Below are 18,161 nucleotides of genomic sequence, written 5' to 3'. Positions count from 1 at the left end.
ATCTTTGAGAGGGTTTGATGGATATTTTTTTTTCTTTCTTTTTTTTAAGGATCGATTGTGGGTGCCACCTTTAACTGTCAGCAAGTTTGCTGAAAAACATTTACGCCCACTGCTGGAATCTCATTAGGATATATGGATCCAGACATCAGAGCGCTAGATGCAGTTACCTGAATCGGTGTTATCTGACTGAGGCTTCGTTTGGTCACCTAGGTGCTATTCTGCCTTCCCACGTCTGATATACTGTACTGACAAAACTGCCTTAATCCCTCTGCTCCGGATGACTCATAGGATTGATTATTGTTCCTCACCTCCTCTGTGTGTGTGTGTGTGTGCGCGCATCTCTGTGTGTGTGTGTGTGTGTGTTTGTCAAGATCACACCCCATTTCCAAGAGTCAAGAGTCAAACAGGAGCCGACACGTGTGATCACAGCTGTAGCTCAGTGATGTCAGAGGCTCCTCCTCAGGGTCTGTGCAGAGCCTGAAGCTGAAGCCTCGATGTGGACAGTTGGTTTACTGTCTGAGCCACCCAACCACGATTTGTAGAGAGGGGTCACATGACTTCCAATCAGGTTAATTTATCGGAGCTAAACATAGTGATCTTACAGTAGATCTTAAAACGTTACTGATTTGGATTTAAGCTGCTAACGGGCTCAGCTCTCTCATTTAATTTCTCATTTCAGTCTGGTGACGCAGCCGGGGAGCCAGCTCAGGTGCAGTCCATCATAAAGTCGAACATCATCTTGAACAGCAGCGTATCTCTTCCGGGTGCAGCTAGTGCAGGGCAATCCACAGTGGACCAAGAAACAAATAAGTGAAAGTGACTCACCAGGATAGTGTTTTGGCATCTAATTTGCTTTTAAACACCGTAATCTGTTACTCATAGCCTGTCCCAGGCCTGACATCCTTCCCCTCTCAGCGGTTCAAAGCTCCTGTGCTCGCAGTGTAAACAACACTAACACTCCCCTCGTGCTCCGAGCTAACGAGCTAATAGATGATTGCAGCTACAGTTGGCAGCAGTTAGCGATTACTCTGTCGAAATGCTGTACTGTTGGCGGGCGATCACGCAATCCCATCCAATCCCAACAGATTTAAGATCCCGCTGAGGGAAATTGAAAAAGGTAAATGTTTTTTTTTGCATCCACGAAAAATCCCAAAATAATTGTGATAATATAAGATATAACTTTCGTCGAGTGGTCTTTTTCTGTGTGGGTGTCTATACTGCATTTTATTATTATTGCGGTGCTGTTTGAATTGACATTCAACACTAATGCACTGATTCAGTAAAGTTTTATTTCACCTACTGAAAAACAAAAAGATTCAGGGGAAAAAAAAAAAAAAGTGTGATCATCTTCAGCAAAGAAAGTTTTGGAAAAATGTGCATTTTCAAAGTCAATGCTGTAATCCAGCAATCCTCATCCAACTGCACCACAGGTCTCACGTCGGTTGACTCACACTGTCAGATGTGCGCGTGTCATAATTTGCCGCCTAACTTGCCGTCAGTCATCACCTGTCAAATTGGACCAAAACACATTTAAGGCTCAAACTGAGCGCTCTGATCGTGATCGGCGTGAACGCAGTTTTAAAAGAGAGCCGGAGAAAGTGTGAGTGACTCATCTGGGAGAGTCAGAGGTGTGAAAGATGCTCGAGGCTTCCTGCAGGGATGCAAACGCAACCAGCTGCGGCACACCGGAGTCCATCATTACAGAGGCCACATCACTGTTAGTCAGACCCTCTGAGATAGACATACGAATAAAGCCGAAGAGAGGGCGTTGAGTCAGACAACGGGACTGTGTTCGAAAATCGCACGAGGCTGCGTTGGTGGTGGTGGCGGCGGCGGTTTGGTGCTCCAGGTACCAGTGAGACGATGGAATATGAGCCAGGAAGTTTTGTGTCAGTAACAAATCAGCCGATGCTAAAATGATGCACAGCTGTTCAGGAAGGGTTTTACAATTTCGGAATTGTAACACACTGACAATGTAAAAGCCTTAACGCGTGTTTCTCTTCTCCTCAGGTGTACACAGCATCCAGCCCCAATGGGACGACCGCAGGGAAAACCTTCAAGGTTCACCTTCAGCTCTGGGACACAGCTGGACAGGAGAGGTGGGCTGAGGTTTTACAACTGGTCGCACACATTTATCTGCACTGAGTCCTCTTTTACAAAACTCTGCAGGCAAAGGTGAAATGTCCTCAGCTGCAGATCCTCCAATTGCCCAGCTGAACGGAGAAATCTCTTTAAGGGTTTATGTCAATAGTTTCCTCAGTAGACGGCTGCAGGGATGGTGTATGTTTGTAGGCTAACCCAGAAGTGAGTATCGCCGTGGTCTCCTTCGACCAATAAAGCTTTTGCGTTTGGATTATTGCAGAAAATTGTCTTTGTGGCAAACACGGGTTTATGATACTCACGCGTTCTGTTCAGCAAGATCATCTTCACAGGTGAACACAACTTTTATGATCTGAGAGGCACCAGTGTGATCCTCGGAAGTAACAAAGCTAACGTTACGTTTAGCTTGGTGAGTAGATGAGTCCTTGTGTTTGCCGTAAAGGCGTTTAATGTCCCACGACAGCTGCTATAGTGTCATTCAGCAACTTTTTAGCAGCCACCATTTGACCGCCATCGAAAAACCTATTTGAAGAACCCACTGACTTTGAGACAGAAGTGCCAAAAAAGTGCAAAAAATGTTATTTATGTCAGGATTTTGGAACTTTTCTCCATTCTTGCTTTAAAATCACATATTGAATGGAAGCCATACTGGAACACATGTTGACTTGGTGAGACTGTGATTGTGTGTGTGTGTGTGTGTGTGTGTCTGTAATTGAAACTGGCCTCGATCTATTGAATCTGTTTATGAAGGTCTGATGACTCATTGCAGGATGAGTCAGTGTTAGTTACATAATTTAACTTAACATTTCTTCAGCTCGCCGTTACGGAAACGCTCCTGTTTTCATGAACTGATCTTCACGATCACTTACTCGGGCCGCAGAGTCAGTATTCCACCTGCGTGAGCATCATCTGTGGCTTTGTCCTTTATGTTTGCATGTTACACATTTGCTTATGAGGCTTCATACGTAATGTTTATACAGAGTTGCGTTCCTTACTGCTGTCACACCTACAAGTCTCATCACTAAGTATTGTGGATATAAACCGCATCTACCCCTCTGTGCATTTAGCTCAAGTCAATCACAGGTAAAGTATTACAGCTAAACCTCTGTGACTGAAGGAGTGAATTTCTTTGGTCATGCAAAAAGCACTGGTCGTAAGCTGACAGTGTTTTGCATAAACCCATAGTCCGTGTTTAGATTTATTTTTAGAAGTCTTAAACATTTAAATCTGCTTTAACAGTTTTCTTTCTGGCCTTGGAAACGAGCTGTAAACAGCACAGACAGCTTTTGAGTAGATATAATGAACTTTTTAGCAAAAAACGTTATCATTATTTCGGAGCTGAGCTTCTGTACAGCAGTTGAAAGTCCATTACACACTGTCTTTTAGCTCAGTTTTGGTCTCCACCAGCTCCTCTAGCTACCAAATTCTCTACGATAGTCACAATTCAGAAAAGTAGTAGTAGTTTTTTTTAGAGAAACAGCTTCAGCGTCAAATTTGGATTTGAAGCACAGCATTTTTAAACTTTACGAAAACATGTCTGGTGGGAATCTTAAAACAAAGAAAGAAAAATCAGAGAAAAAAAGTGGCTGAGAAACCTGATAATCAAGTGTTTTAAAGCAACATTAGGTAGAAATTGGCATTTTGTGCAATTTGGCTCCGCCCACAGAGTGCAACACCAGTGTCGTGACTACAAACCCCAGGTCTGTAACAGTTTGTCAGATGCAATGTGGGCGCTGACTACAAACAAAACTCGTCACATCATAACGATGTTATGTTTTTAAACTTGCGTCTATGTGACGCTGCGATCCTGTTACATAGTGCAGAAACAAGTGATGGAGCGCGGAGCGGCTGAGACAGAGGCACCATTCACCCTGTTACGAGACGCTGTAGCATCAACATGGGGATTTTGTTAGTCTGTTCTGGGCTGCAGCAGTAACATGGCAGGCTCCGTACAAGAGGACACGCTCCCTCCGCAGATATAAAAGGCTCATGTGATTACACACTAATGAATACATAATTAAGAATATCGAATTTAATTTCTGCCAATATTATATCCCCTATCTGCCAATAGACCCTGCCAAGAAGCCGCATAAATCCTACACACTGGATCTCTTTGTGGGGGAATTTCTTTTTCCGAATCACCACCCAGACAGACGTCAAAACTGTGAAACGCGGTGCTTTTTATTTCACAGAGAAGTTGTTTTCCTGTGTGTTCCAGGTTCCGCAGCCTGACGACGGCGTTCTTCAGGGACGCCATGGGGTTCCTGCTGATGTTTGATCTCACCAGCCAGCAGAGCTTCCTCAACGTTCGAAACTGGATGAGTGCGTTGGCTGTTTTTTTTTTATCCACAATGTTCTGCCTAATGGAGGAAGCATGAAATAAAGTCAAACTGCTTGCAGAATTTTTCCTCTTTTATTGAAGTTCTACTGTGCCTGGATAGATGTTTTTCGGTACACTAGCACACCTCATTTGTTTCCTGTTGTTGTTTCCTTGCTATCACCTCCAGGCCAGCTACAGGCAAACGCCTACTGTGAGAATCCAGACATCGTGTTGGTGGGAAACAAGGCGGACCTGGCCGACCAGCGGGAGGTTCAGGAGAAGCAGGCCAAGGAGCTGGCTGATAAATACGGGTGGGTTTTGTTTTTCCATTTTTCTGCGTTTGGTGCGTGTGTTTGAATTGGAACAATGATCACTTGGATATTAAGAACAACACTGTGTATTTTTAGCTTTGCGTACAGTGTCATATGTTCACAGGAGGATGTAACCGGTTTATCAGAGAGCTCACTTCGGGATGTGATCTTTTCACTTTCACTCACGACTCTTTGTTACCCCAGCATTGGCCTCTAATCAGAATTAAATATTAAAATGTAGTTACAGCCTGTCTGGCACAATGTGGTGTAGCCTCTGAGTGCTTTCTGAGTAATTTAAAGTCCGTCAGGTCAGTTAGCCGGTGTCTAATTGATGTCCCCTGAGCTCGGCTTAAAATAAAGGGACTATGTACATGTGCTGTTTAAGTAATGGAATCATTTACAGGGTGCTCCCCACAGAATATGTGCGTGCTGTGTTTCACCTTTCTTTTTCTTTCTCTCTCTGTTGACTTTCGTCTCCAGCAGCACATTTTTTGTAAAGTTGACCGAAAACCACCGCTCCCGTTTAGGATTTTTTTCTTATTCCGTTGTCATGACAGCAGGCGAGCCGCGCGTGGAGGAAGCCTGTTAATTAAGTAGCAGATCAAAAACCACATCTGAACAACGTCGCAGCAGCAAGTTTGAACCAAACAGCAGCGCGAGTAGGCCTAGTGGTAGGCATGTCAGCGGCTGTCATCACCTCTCAGACTGGAGCTGCTTTCAGAGCTTGCTCATCATCTGGCGCCTCAGCAGCTTCATCTCAAAACGCCGTCAGTGAAGAGCTCCCTGTAAGACACGCAGCGAGACAGAACGCATCATCACAGGCAGAAGTCGCGTGACGCGCTGGCATCTACAAATGACTTCCTGTTAGACGAGGTGCAAATCCTTTGCTGGTGTCATTCCAGCCAGCCAAGGCACGGGTCTCTGATGTTGCCTGGCAACAGAACCCTGTTCCAGGAAGCGATGATATCTGTCTTTCTTGGGAACTTAAAAATGTTCAAGGATGTAGGTGCAGTGTCAACTTCAGACACTGCGAGTTAAAAGATTTAATTTGAAATGTATCTACAGAGTGACATTTACATTGACACCTTCAGTCTTATTTCCACATTCATTACACTGTGCACATCAGAGGAGGTCAAAGATTGATCGGTTTGTATCTTTATTATCAGTATCTTGGACAATGAATGCTTAAAAAAATTAATATTTCAAAATTTGACAGTAGAGATACAAATTATGGACAATTTCTATAAGATGATTTTAATAAAAAATGAACCAGTCAATCTGATAACAGTGGGATTATTAAGAACATGGTTGTCATGTCATATTATGGTGCTTTGAGAGGAATATTTTATTTTCTTGTGTGCTGCAGAATCCCGTACTTTGAGACGAGCGCAGCGACGGGAGCGGAGGTGGACAAGGCGGTGATCACGCTGCTGGACCTGGTCATGAAGCGGATGGAGCAGTGCGTCGACAAACCGCCCGCCGAGCCGGCTAATGGCAACGGGGCCACCAAGCTGGACGACGCGCTGCCCAGTGAGAAGAAGTGTGCATGCTAGACCAGGAAACGACCAGTCAGAGCTCCTCCGTCGTCCGTCACCTTCCACCCGCCACGCTCCCCCTCTTCTTTTACCTCCTCTGCCATCTTTGATTGCATGTTTGTTCGTCTCCTCCTGCTCACTCCCTTTCTCTCTAATTAACCATCTTTGCTTTCCTCTCCTCCCTTTATTCCTCCTCCTTCTTTCACAACCGTCTGCCAGTTTGGCACCAAACAAACCCTGTCCCCCTCTAGTGTGTTTTCAAGGTACTACAGTCTCAGCCTGTCTGCCTTTGAACGCCGTTTAGGAGGAAATCAGACAGAAGGGGATGTTTCATCACTGTCAGATACAAAAATGTACCTCGGTTAAAACATGCAGCCTGGGAATTAAGCCCCGCTCGCAAGAGGTTTGAATGATTTAAACGGATCCAAAAGAGGCACAAAAAAAAAAGAGATATACATTTTTAATCTGAACTCTTTAAAGTGAGATCTGTTCATCACTCTGTGACGGGGGGGAAAGATTTTGCATCCTGTCATCCAGCGACAGTCAAATCTGGGTCATTAAGGGTTTGACATCAGGCTGTGTATGTGTGTGTGAATGATGTCATGGTCCTCTCCTGAAACCTTTCCTCCTGGACCGGGCTGAGCCAACTGTGTGTTCATATTGTATTGTTTTTTTTTTCTGTAGTTTTCACACTGCACATATCTCAGTGCTGTACCCATATAGCCACGCTCGGTAATTTTTAAGTGTTCCGAGCTGTTTTTTGCTGAAAATACGCGATATTGTGTGTTTTGTACAGTCGGGTCCAGCGTTGATGTTGGAGGTCGGTTGGCACCTGTTAGACAATTTTAGAATATGAAATAATACCTGAATCAACAATAAGCAATGTAAATACGAGGCCTGTATTACATTTTATATTAGTATAAATGAATTAAAGACAGCAGATGTAATACAGACAGAAAGTGAAAGAGTTAAACCAGCCTCTGTGGAGTGCTAGCTAGCTCGCTACAAAATCTAAGGATTAGCGCCAAGCAATGATGCCCTGCTTTAGCTAGTTTGTGGCTAGCTAGCAGTGTCAGCAGAGGCTACAAGTGGCTTGCTAAATATAAACAAAAGCAGCTGTTTGGAGTAAAGAAAGTTTCAGAAACTTTCATATAGAAACATATCGAATAGAGTAAAAAAAACCTGACCTTTCATGTCAGTCGTCATGCCACAGTCGCTCTTTCTGATGCTAAAACAGCAGCATTTTTGATGAGGCAAGGCGAGTTTATTTGTACAGCACAATTCAAAACATTAAAAACCAGTTAAGTAAAGGTAAGTAAAGGTAAGTAAAAGGAAAGTAAGCTAAAATAGAATAGAATAGGTTTAAAAGAGGCAAGACTAAATAATAGCAGTCGCAGTGCTTCAGTGAAAGGTCAGTGGTCTTCAGCCTTTGTTTAAGAGTTGGAGCAGACCTAGCGAGCTAACGTTACCTACCCTGCTGATTTCTGTTCCTCCGAACAGAACTGCCATATGATTGACTGTAGATACTTTTACAATCTACTCATAACATTGGATACGCCCTACTTGGAATATTAATCAACAGACACAAAAATGCTTCAGCTAGCTCTCTGTTAGCCGCCCGGGGAGTTATATTTTGCTGCTGAACAGATCACTCCCCGTTAGACCTCAAATCAAATCAAATTAAATCAGTTTTATTTATATCGCCCAAAATCACAATCACATTGCCTCAATGGGCTTTACGACCTGTACAGTGAACGATATCCTCTGTCCTTAGACCCTCGAGTGGAGTGAGGAACAGCTCACCTCCACCATGATGCCAGACGCCGCTCGCTGCTGATAGAAGCACGATTCAAACTGTAGCCTGAATTAACGCACATGGGTACAGCGTGGCACATGTGCAATGGGGAAAACGAGGCTAGCGCTGCATTTATTTCTGGAGCGTCCCAGACCAGTATAGACACATTGTTCAGAATTGATCTACTGCCTTGGCCTTTAAAGCGTTATTCCACCAGAGGAGCGGACTTGAGACAAGTCGGCTAAAATATCAGCTGCTCAGAAGATTTAACGTCGCCGCAACTTGCGAACATCTGCATAAAATGACAAAACAGTGATCCAGAAAATGTTTACAGATAGAACTAACATGGCATGTATGGTAAGTCACTGGAAAAAGTGAAGTAAATGTGTGAGTGGAGAGCTAATTATATCTAATCGGCAACATTATCATTAAAAAGAAGTTTGGTGACTGAGCCTTCAGAGCAGCTGCTCTCAGACGCTGACCCCTCATGGTGTTTGTTATAGACAACCGCACCAAGTGAAATATTGCTTTAAGGCTCCATACATGACCAATGTTATTAGAACATAAAGTGACCAATTATTTATATGAAAAGAAATGTAAAAAAAAAAAAAAAAAAGATTATTATTTGTGTTGTCAAATATTTTTTTATGCTCCTCATATCTCATACTCCCATTTTCTTTCTTTCTTTCTTTCTTTCTTTCTTTCTTTCGTTCTTTCGTTCTTTTTGTTTTTTGACAATTGCATGTCCATTAAAAGAAAACTATCTTGTGTTTTTTTTTAATTTGCTTTTGCTCTTAATCTCGATTATGAAATTAACCCAAAAAGTATGATTTATCAGTAAAATGTGTGTCTAACATGAAGAAAAATACACTATTATAAACTGTTGAAGTACAGTAGAAGTTGTTTGAGGCTACTCTTCTTTGCTCTGAACTGGACTTTTTTTTTGGTTCAACATGCGAAAGTTACTGTGGACCAACCTTTGTACGTATCAAAACTTGTGTTTTGTTGCTTAACACTGTATTGTTTTTTTGTTTTTTTTTCATTCATCACAGAGCAGACCATTTAACCATTCCTGTGCGGAAAAAAAAGTAATGAAATCACATCAATTCGACTGAGTTCAGCTTGAAAAGGCTGCATCTTTTCTGCCAACAACATGACTCGTTAGATACCTTTCAGGAGTTAATTTACAAAATCTTGTTGATAGAAAAGTCAGAAATCGGCGTCCAAGAGTCCAAGATGATTTCTTTTGTTTTCAGTGCACCTCAACAGTTCTCCTTACGTCAAGTACCACCTTGATCTGCCTTACTTCATGAGAAATCTTGAGCCGAGTTTAGGTGCACTAAAAACAAGCGAAGTGATCTTTTCTGCTTGCCACTCGCTGGCCGTTAGATCCTTATTCTGTCCTTCAGTGAGCAAAGGGAAGGACTGACAGTAGTCCCGACACACAGCTGCGTAACATTAGGATTATTGCATTTTAAGTATTGTGCTCTCCGGCTCCATCAACGAGCTCCAGTGTCACAGAGCTTTGGCTTCGGCTCGTCGTCACCTTTATTTTAATCTGTGCCAAATATTAAAAAAAGGAAAAAAAAAAAAAAAAAAACAGGAGCGACAAAGAAGTATCTGCTTTCAACAAATCCAAACCTCATTCTGCTGTACACACTCAGAGACAAACTGCCTTCACACTAAGAAAAAAAAAAATGTGTTTCTGTTTCGTCGTGTTCGTTTTAAAGCCGAGTGGAGCCGTCTGCCAGCAGCTGATCTCAGTGCCATATGAAACACTCGTTGCTGTTAATTCGCTGATTATTAAGACATAAGGGGTGACTTAGCAGCGTCATGGTGACGATGTTCCCAGAAAAGAAATACTGTATCTCTGTAGGTTTGGTTGCACTGTTTCGGCTGAGCTTACTCCTTTATCGTCCAAAACTGCAGATTTGATCTTTTTTTTATTTCAGTCTGAAGTCTTAAATAAATATTTACAGAAGCAAATCCTCTTAACATGTTTTTTTTTTTTTTCTCTTCTTCATTTTCGCTCACAAAGCACGCCTTGTTTCAGTTAAGCAAGTGGTACAAAGTTGTTACTCGCACAAGCATTTATTGATCCCAAACAGGCAGATTACGTTACTGTTCATAACGCTGGAAGCTGTAGCGAGCGATAGGACACGCTGAGGGTGTGTGTGTGTGTGTGTCTGTGTGTGTGTGTGTGTGTTTGTGTGAAATCAGGTCAACGTCACAATGAACTCAGCACTCACCAGAGAACTCCAGTTCGCTCTTCTTTTCCCCTCTCCTCTGTCGTTTGTGGAGGAAAGTTTGCATTTTACCCTCCAGCTTCGGCCAGCAGTCAGCGTTACGGAACACAACCACCCAGCAGTGGAGGTCACGTACGGATCCGAGCAGAGTCCGATGTGACTGCGGGTGTCTTTCTTCAGTAGGTCCGGCTGTGCGCATGACCCTGCGCTCCATCTGGCCAGTCCCACACAACCCCAGAGCGCTGCGACACACGCCAATTTCGCTCAAGTTTCAATATTTTTAATTTGCCACCTAATGCAATGTTGACACTGGCTTAAAGCAGCGAAAAACCAGCCCGGCCGTTGTAAATGATGGACGTTATCTTGTGTCCGCCTGCTGCTGCTGCTGGAAACAGGGTTGATGAGACAGAACCATAAACTAAATGTGCCGTATAAAAAACCAAAACCATGAGCTGAAAGCGGCTAAAAAGCTCTGAATTGTGCTGCATAATTCTCTCTAGGTTCATTAATAAGTCTCGGCGTTCACATTACACAATCTGTTGTTACCATAAGAATATTAAATAGTTTCGTTTCGTTTTCTTCCGCTTTCTCCATGCGGGTCGCGGGTGATGTTACTGCTTTATACCACCTTTTTCAAGGTGGAGCGGGGGTTGCTGGGGCCAAATCCAGTGACTCTATGGGCGAAGGCCAGAGTACTCCCTGGACGAGTCGCCAGCTCATCGCAGGGCCCTTACTGATGGCAGTGGCTGCCACGAAGGTGCCAACTGCACATCAAGAGCAATTTGGGGTTCAGTATCTTGCTCAAGGATACTTCGGCATGTAGCTCAGTCCCGTCCCGGGGAGCCAGGGTCTCGAACCAGCGACCTTCCGGTCACTAGTCCTCAGCTCTACCCACTGAGCCGCCCCATATATTATTTTATATTAAATAGTGCAACTTTAAAATGTCTCGTACATACATGATAAAAAAACCCAACATTTTAAAGGTGAAACTTTTCTCAGTTTTTTAGGAAAGTTTCCATATTTTTGGTAAAAGTTTGGTGAAACAGTTCGATTGTGACTGTGTGAACAAACGACTGGTTGTCTGTAATAAAACCAAGACGATCTGGCAACAACTTGCAGAATAAAAAAAAAGTTGTTTTGTTCCTTTAGATTCTTTAATAGACTTATTACAACAAAAGACACATGAAAACGTATCCGTACAATCCAACCCACGGCTTGGATTAAATTAAGCAATGGGGCAAAATTAACCAAACTAAAAACATCGACGGCGTCGAGCTATCGGAGGTTCTTCTTCCTGTTTAAGAGTCCAGATTTCCAGCGCGCCTCACCGTGACCGTTTCCCTTAACATCCCGACCCAATGCCTTTTAATTGTGACAATCTTCTGAACCAATTTGTCAGCTTTTATCCAAAAGCTTTTTTCCTTTTTACGTTGCTCGTTCTGTTTCCTCTGATTTGATTTAAATTTTAACGGTGCGTTCGTCCTGATGCCTTTTTTTGCTTCAACTCAGTATTCAGTTGTGCCACAGGTGTATCTGCCATTTATTCACATGACGTTTATTGTTTTCGCTGTGTTGAATCATGTTTTTCTCTCGTAGGTCTTTAATGGTTTTGGGTAGTTTTTTGAATTCACTTTGAAAGTTTACACCGTTTGAAGAGTCATGTCGTGCCTGTTATTAACTCTTCTGTCTGATCCTCTGTAAGGTTTGTGAGCTACTGAATATTTTAATGCGTTATTGATTATAGATTCACAAGCGGAGGACAAAAAGATCCACAAGTCATCATGTTGTTTTTGTGCCCGATTCTATCAAAACAACGAATCAATCCGAGTACCTCTAAGAGCTTTTATTTTTGGAAAAATCCTCTGTGTGTGAATTTTTTCTCTGATGCCTGCGGTTTGTACACGTTTCTTCAGATTTCACTGCGTGTATCGATGCCTGTGTGTGTTTGTTGGGTTTGTTGCACCGTCAGCATGTTTGACACAATGAGAATGGAATGACCTGTGATGCGTTTAATGTTTCTGATGTCAGAGCTGCAAATAAATCTCTGTGTTTGTTTTATCCCCGCGTGGCTTTTCCTTTCTCCAGGGCGAGTGCTGCTTCGGCTTTGGTTTTGCGATTTTAGATATCGCAGCAGTGTTGTCATGTGAGAGTTCAGAAATATTAAATGTTATAAATGTACTTCATCAGAATTTCCCAGCAGCAGATCCCTGCCTGTCTGGCACCCGCTGAATGTGGGCTCAAACCTACCAAAAATACTGGTGTAAATAATTATTTTTCTTATTTAATAAAGGGACAGTGTGTAATATATCAAGTATTTAGCGCCATCTAGCTGTGAGGTTCTACATTGCAACACTCCTTTGCTCACCCCTCCCGTTCTGAAGACGTTGGAGACGTTCCGGAAGCTACGGTGGCCCTGACGGACAAGAAACTCATTTTCAAAATATGGACTCTTTTCCAAGAACGTCTAGTATTTCTACTGATTCAAGTAATGAGGTAAAGATGTAGTTAGTTATTAAGGCTATAAAACTAGAGGTTCCCTCTCAGTTCCGCAGTCAAGCTGGCTCTGAGCGAAAACATAGTACCACGTAGTGCTTTCTGTCCCTCTCGGGAGTCCATAGTTTTTTTAAAACCGGAAAGACATGGCGGCCTCCATAGAGATTGCCATGCTGTGCTATGTATATTCAGATAGGTAATTCTTCGCTCAGGAGGATAAGTCAGATTGTTGGCAGAGGTTATTGTACACCAATAAGGACTTACTTATGAATAAAGGCGTTGATTTGAGTTAATAAATTACTTAAATCGTTACACACTGTCCCTTTAAAAAGAGTCAGAGCCTTTGGCACACAAAGGTGAATTTAGCACGTCTGTTGTTTTTAGCATATGTGGAAGTGCCTGATTTCAGTCAAAATATTAAAACACATCTGCTCGTGACAGTTGTAAGTTTCGAAAATTCTTACTTGTGGTACCAAATATTTGCTCTCACACTGAAGCCCATTTATTGTTTGTGAGAGTTGTTCATCTATCTTTAAGAGAAAAAATCCTAAATGAACAAATGGAAGGCAAAAGAGCCGAATGCTAACTGCTGTTGGAATGACTGATGATTGTAAAGCAGACTTTAACTCACTAAAAACACACAACGACGGACACAATTCACAGTGGACAAGACTTTATTTAGCATTTTCGTACTAAGAAACTTCTCACCAAAAGAGAGAACATGAAAAAACAACAAAAAAAAAATAAATACCCCAGAACAGCAGAACCAGGAGAATGTGACGAGTGATTACAAAAATAAGTCCGTGTATTCTATTTCTTTGTACATGTGTGTGTGGACCACCATCTCGTCCTTTCCCTATGAGAAAAGATAGACCGGAAACTTTATAGTGAAACTGCAGCGATTACATTCCCAACAGCAGTGATATGAAAGTTTGTCAGTGACGCAAATCCGTATTTTCTGCTCCTGCCTCCGAGGAGAGCAAAACACACCAACAAATGTAAACATAACAGATAATGCAAACTGAATCGGAACATTAGCCTCAGACTATGTGTTTATGACAGGCATCCTTCAAGCAGGGAGCATGTGCGGAACATACATCATGTCATGGCTGGGTAGAGGAAGTGAGTTTTCTTTCAAATTAAAGTATCGACTAACATTTACACTACCCACGCCTTTTGGTTTGTGTCTGCATGCTGAGTTGTCTTTTGAAAAAGTCATTCCCTCCAAAATAAGAGCCTGCAGAACATGAAACAGATGGTACAGAAAACCACATAGCAGATCTGTGTTTCTAATACAGTAATCTGTTAAAGTTTTTTTTATTTCCGTTAACCCACATCTTTGATCCAAACCGAATTTAGACATTTATTTAACTTCTGAGAGCAAAACATCTCCGCTGGTAAACTTAGAAACATTTAAAAATCTGCATTTGCTCTTTTTTTGTCACTTGTGGGTGAACAAAAAAACAGTTAAGAATAGATGCGCTGCCTGATGGGAGTGTTTTTTTGTCTTCCTCGCTGATCTCATCCCATAAACCTGAAATCATAAACACACACTGTGTGACATCCATACAGCAGCAAACCCTTTAAAAAAAAAAATCATGCAAAATGTCATTACCTAATTTTTTTGCTTTTTTTTTTTACGAATACAGCAAATTCAATAATCTTCAAATCATAAAAACAACACGAACAGTTTTCAACATAAATAATATTGTAATTGTGTGTCTGTGTGTGAATCGAAACCAGCTACAAGCCAAAGATCCCTCCTCCACAGTTAAACCATCTTGTGTTTCATTACACTGTAATATGTCAGCAACAAGCGTGGAATGTGTCCAAATACTGCAGATGAAGGTGAGACACACGTTAAACTAAACGGCACTTAACATGAAAAATCCCTCCTAATGAAAGACCTGTCGGCGAAGCTCCGCCAACCAGAAACAAGTGCTGCCAAACCAGAGAAGTCTGTCATATTTACAGGGAACCGCTGATTCAATGTGGTCTTTCAGGCTAGAGAAGCCATCAGCCCCAGGATTGAAAGCGTTTCACACTGGCACAATCCTGACGAAGTGGGCTAACCCCAACATTAGCCTCGGGCGTGCTGGCCACGCTCCAGAGCAGGGTTAGCCCCCTAGTTATACCCTGAAATCAACACGGGGTTAAAAGGTGCCGGTGTGAAACTGCGCTAAAGTAAACAGAGTAGTCACATAACATTTTAGAGAGTAAACATTAGCTGCATGTTCCAACAGACGTTTAACCCAGGGCTAGCAGAACCGCAGTATTAATTGGTGAGCCCTGGACTTGGGTTATCCCCAGTTATCCCAGGGTCAACTCTTAGCCCAGGACTAAGGATAGCCCGAGGCTTAAAAATATGCAATGTCAAAAGCTTGGAGTTTTTTGAAAAAAATTGAATGAAGTCAGACTTGAAGGCCGTAAAGCTTTTGTGCAACTGCATGATACGGAAAATTCAACTCTAACATTTACTTCTGGCGGGTTAAAGCTTATTCAAATAGACTCCTGATGTCTGTTATAGCAACTACAAGAACAGATCCAAAACAAACAACAACAAAAAAAAATTAACCTTTAACAAAACCTTATTAAGTTTTCCCCTCTGTGTGCTGTACGTCTACAGCTGTCTGTACATGTGTTATCTTTGGCAAATGAGCAGAACGTGATTCTATTTGATATTCTATGTGATAGAAAAGACGATGTTCGACGTGTCTAAAGAGGCCGTTTGACTCTGTCGCTGAAAGGTGAATCGTTCTTTCTGAGTCTGTCACACTGACTGTGCTCCTCGGGATGATTTATGGTCGATGGATTACTGTTGTGATTCCTGCTGGTCACCAGGAGAGGGACATAATTATGGAATGTCTGTAATTTCCATGGGAAACTTTGTAATTGGATACTTATTAACGATAAAATACTGCAGGCATGGAATTAAATTCTAATTTCAATTAACTGCAATTAAACGTCTTAGTTGTTGTTTGTTGTCACGTGCATAGCAGGTCAGCTCTCCCAGCAGGACACTTTCTATGAGATTATTTGGAAATTACAACATCTGTAAGACAATAGTGACAAAATAAACATTTGGAGCAGTGCAGGACAAGATCCTGATAGACTTTTGGGTTTGGTGACATGTAGTTTTTGTTTTGTTTTGTCCCCAGAGAAGTCGATTTCTTCTTCTCTTCTGGTCAGGAGACCAACAGGCCAGCAACACGTGTCCCTGACTGCACCGTCAGTGTTAGTGTGTTAGGGGGTTCAGACTTTGGTGACGCTGTTTGTTTGTTCTTGCAGCGGCTGATCCTCGTCCTCGTCGTCGACACTCAGGTCCAACCTCAGGCTGTCCAGAGTCTGACGAATACTCAGAGTCTCCTTACGTCTGTTAGAGAGACAGACAGAGAGAGACAGAGAGACAGAGAGAGAGAGAGACAGAGAGAGAGAGAGACAGAGAGAGAGAGAATCAAAGTAGATTCTAACTTTATTGGATTTGGAAACTGATTTGCAACTTTCTTTATGCCGTGGATATGAAAAACACAGATGTCAGATTGGAAGGCAGGTTTGGACAACAGTTTCAATTCTGGTAACCATAGCAACCGTACTGATGCTTCACATCATGTCAACAACAGATGCATCGCTTTAAAGACAATCTATAAAAATCCACAAAAGGCAAATGTTCAAGGCTTATTTTACATCTGTAGGAGGTAAGTGTTTGTTTATATGTGTGTGTGTGTGTGTGTGTGTGTGTGTGTGTGTGTGTGTTAGAGCACGTACTTTGTCTGCAGGTGCTGGTCGAGCAGCTGCCTCTGCAGCCGGCTGCTCGTCTCCCTCTCCTCGGCCAGCTCTCTCTGGGCGCTGCGGTACTGCGCCTCCTTCCTGCTCGCCTCCTCCTCCGCCTCGTTCACCTGGCGCTTCAGGGAGCGGATCCTCTGGGTCATCTGGAGGACCAATCGCAGAGCGGCGGGTTAGTTTGGGGCGCACAGGACCGGACCGGACATATTAACAGCAATGACATGAAAACTCCTCAAACGTACCAGGTCTTTCTGCTCATTAGCTATCCTGTGCTCCTCCTCCATCTGGTCGGTCAGCTCGTTGATCCGCCTCTCCAGTTTGTTGACGCTGTTTGAGAGCACAGATTTGTTCCTGCACAAAACACACACACACACACACACACATTAGGCATATTAGGCAACAGCTGCATTACACGGTGCCTTTTCTTCAATAATATTTCTACCTGATCAAGACTATTTATGACACCTGAGGTCCAGTTACAGTGTCTCATATTAATGCTCATGATCAGGTATTTCTTCATGAGCTTATTGTGGTGCTGACGATGCAGGATTACAGTCGGATGATCAGAACTACAGCTGTGAATGTTACATTCTGTCTAAAACGGACAGAAAGCCTCAGGAACGTGTTTCAGCTGACGGAGGTGTGTTCATAAAGTCATGTGACTGACCTTTCCTCTGTCCTCAGAGCGTTCTCCAGCTCTTTGACTCTGTTCTCTGTCCTGGAGATGACGTCCTCCTGAACTTTGGAGCTTTGAAGCTCCTCCACCTCCAGACGCAGCTCACGCAGCTGCACACACACACACACAGACACACAGACATGAGGTTAGAGATTTAAAGATAGGACTAGGGATTATGTCTCACCAGCAGCCAGCTCATTTTCCATTTGTTCTTCTATATTATTATTGTATTATGTACACACTTAAATGTACGTTTTTTTAAATCACGTCTTTCAGTTTAAGTTCTTGTCAATGTTCGTACAGTAATTTGGCAGTACTGTATCTCCACATGACTGTTGGGACCAGACTAGGGTGGCCGATACATACATACATCAGCAACTGGCATATCAGCGTACATGTGCCTCTAGTACACAGTTTGTCCACCAGAGGGCACTGACAAGTTGATTTTTACTCTTAATGTCCTGCTCAGTACCTTCAGCATCTTGGTCACACTTCATAAATAATCAAATTACGAATGAAAAGATCAAATCTAAGATATTTCTTGATATTAAGCCTAAAACATCTATTTTAATTCTATTTAAAAAACTCTTAAAAATTGAAACAAATACATTTGAATTATGGAGAGATAGAAAGATGGAGAGAGGTATTGAGAGGGAAGTGTGGACTACAACAATAAGTGAACACGCACACACGCGCACAACACACACACACACACGGTACCTGTCTCTCCATGGAGGCCTTTTCAGATTCCAGCAGGTCGTTGAGATCTTTCTCCTGTATCAGCTTCAGCTGCAGCTGCTCAGTCTGACAGCAAACACACAAACAGCCAAATAAAATCAGTCTCATCGATGTCACGGGTACTGGAACGTTTATTTCAAGGTGTTCCCAAAATGTTGTGGGGA

At 42.6% G+C, this 18,161-nt stretch overlaps 2 protein-coding genes across 5 annotated transcripts in view; one reads left to right on the top strand and one right to left on the bottom strand.

The window, feature by feature from the left end:
• Nucleotides 1–10,047, top strand: part of rab27b (RAB27B, member RAS oncogene family) — a 65,111-nt gene extending 55,064 nt beyond the window's left edge. For both annotated transcript variants that reach the window (XM_030436053.1, XM_030436054.1), the window contains exons 3-6: nucleotides 2,011–2,099; nucleotides 4,319–4,422; nucleotides 4,608–4,731; nucleotides 6,098–10,047. In XM_030436053.1, coding sequence (XP_030291913.1) covers nucleotides 2,011–2,099; nucleotides 4,319–4,422; nucleotides 4,608–4,731; nucleotides 6,098–6,284 — 504 coding nt within the window. In that variant the 3' untranslated portion in view covers nucleotides 6,285–10,047. The remainder of the gene's footprint in view (nucleotides 1–2,010; nucleotides 2,100–4,318; nucleotides 4,423–4,607; nucleotides 4,732–6,097) is intronic.
• A 3,409-nt stretch (nucleotides 10,048–13,456) lies between these two features.
• The window catches only part of LOC115593208 (cingulin-like protein 1), a 40,452-nt gene continuing 35,747 nt past the window's right edge, over nucleotides 13,457–18,161 (bottom strand). For all 3 annotated transcript variants that reach the window (XM_030436655.1, XM_030436656.1, XM_030436657.1), the window contains 5 exons: nucleotides 17,980–18,063; nucleotides 17,251–17,369; nucleotides 16,826–16,934; nucleotides 16,566–16,729; nucleotides 13,457–16,173 (listed from right to left, as the gene is read on the bottom strand). In XM_030436655.1, the coding sequence (XP_030292515.1) occupies nucleotides 16,053–16,173; nucleotides 16,566–16,729; nucleotides 16,826–16,934; nucleotides 17,251–17,369; nucleotides 17,980–18,063 (597 nt within the window). In that variant the 3' untranslated portion in view covers nucleotides 13,457–16,052. The remainder of the gene's footprint in view (nucleotides 16,174–16,565; nucleotides 16,730–16,825; nucleotides 16,935–17,250; nucleotides 17,370–17,979; nucleotides 18,064–18,161) is intronic.

The sequence above is a fragment of the Sparus aurata genome, chromosome 12 (assembly GCF_900880675.1).
Source record: "Sparus aurata chromosome 12, fSpaAur1.1, whole genome shotgun sequence".
Taxonomy (NCBI): domain Eukaryota; kingdom Metazoa; phylum Chordata; class Actinopteri; order Spariformes; family Sparidae; genus Sparus; species Sparus aurata.
This window is presented reverse-complemented; position numbering and strand designations above follow the sequence as displayed.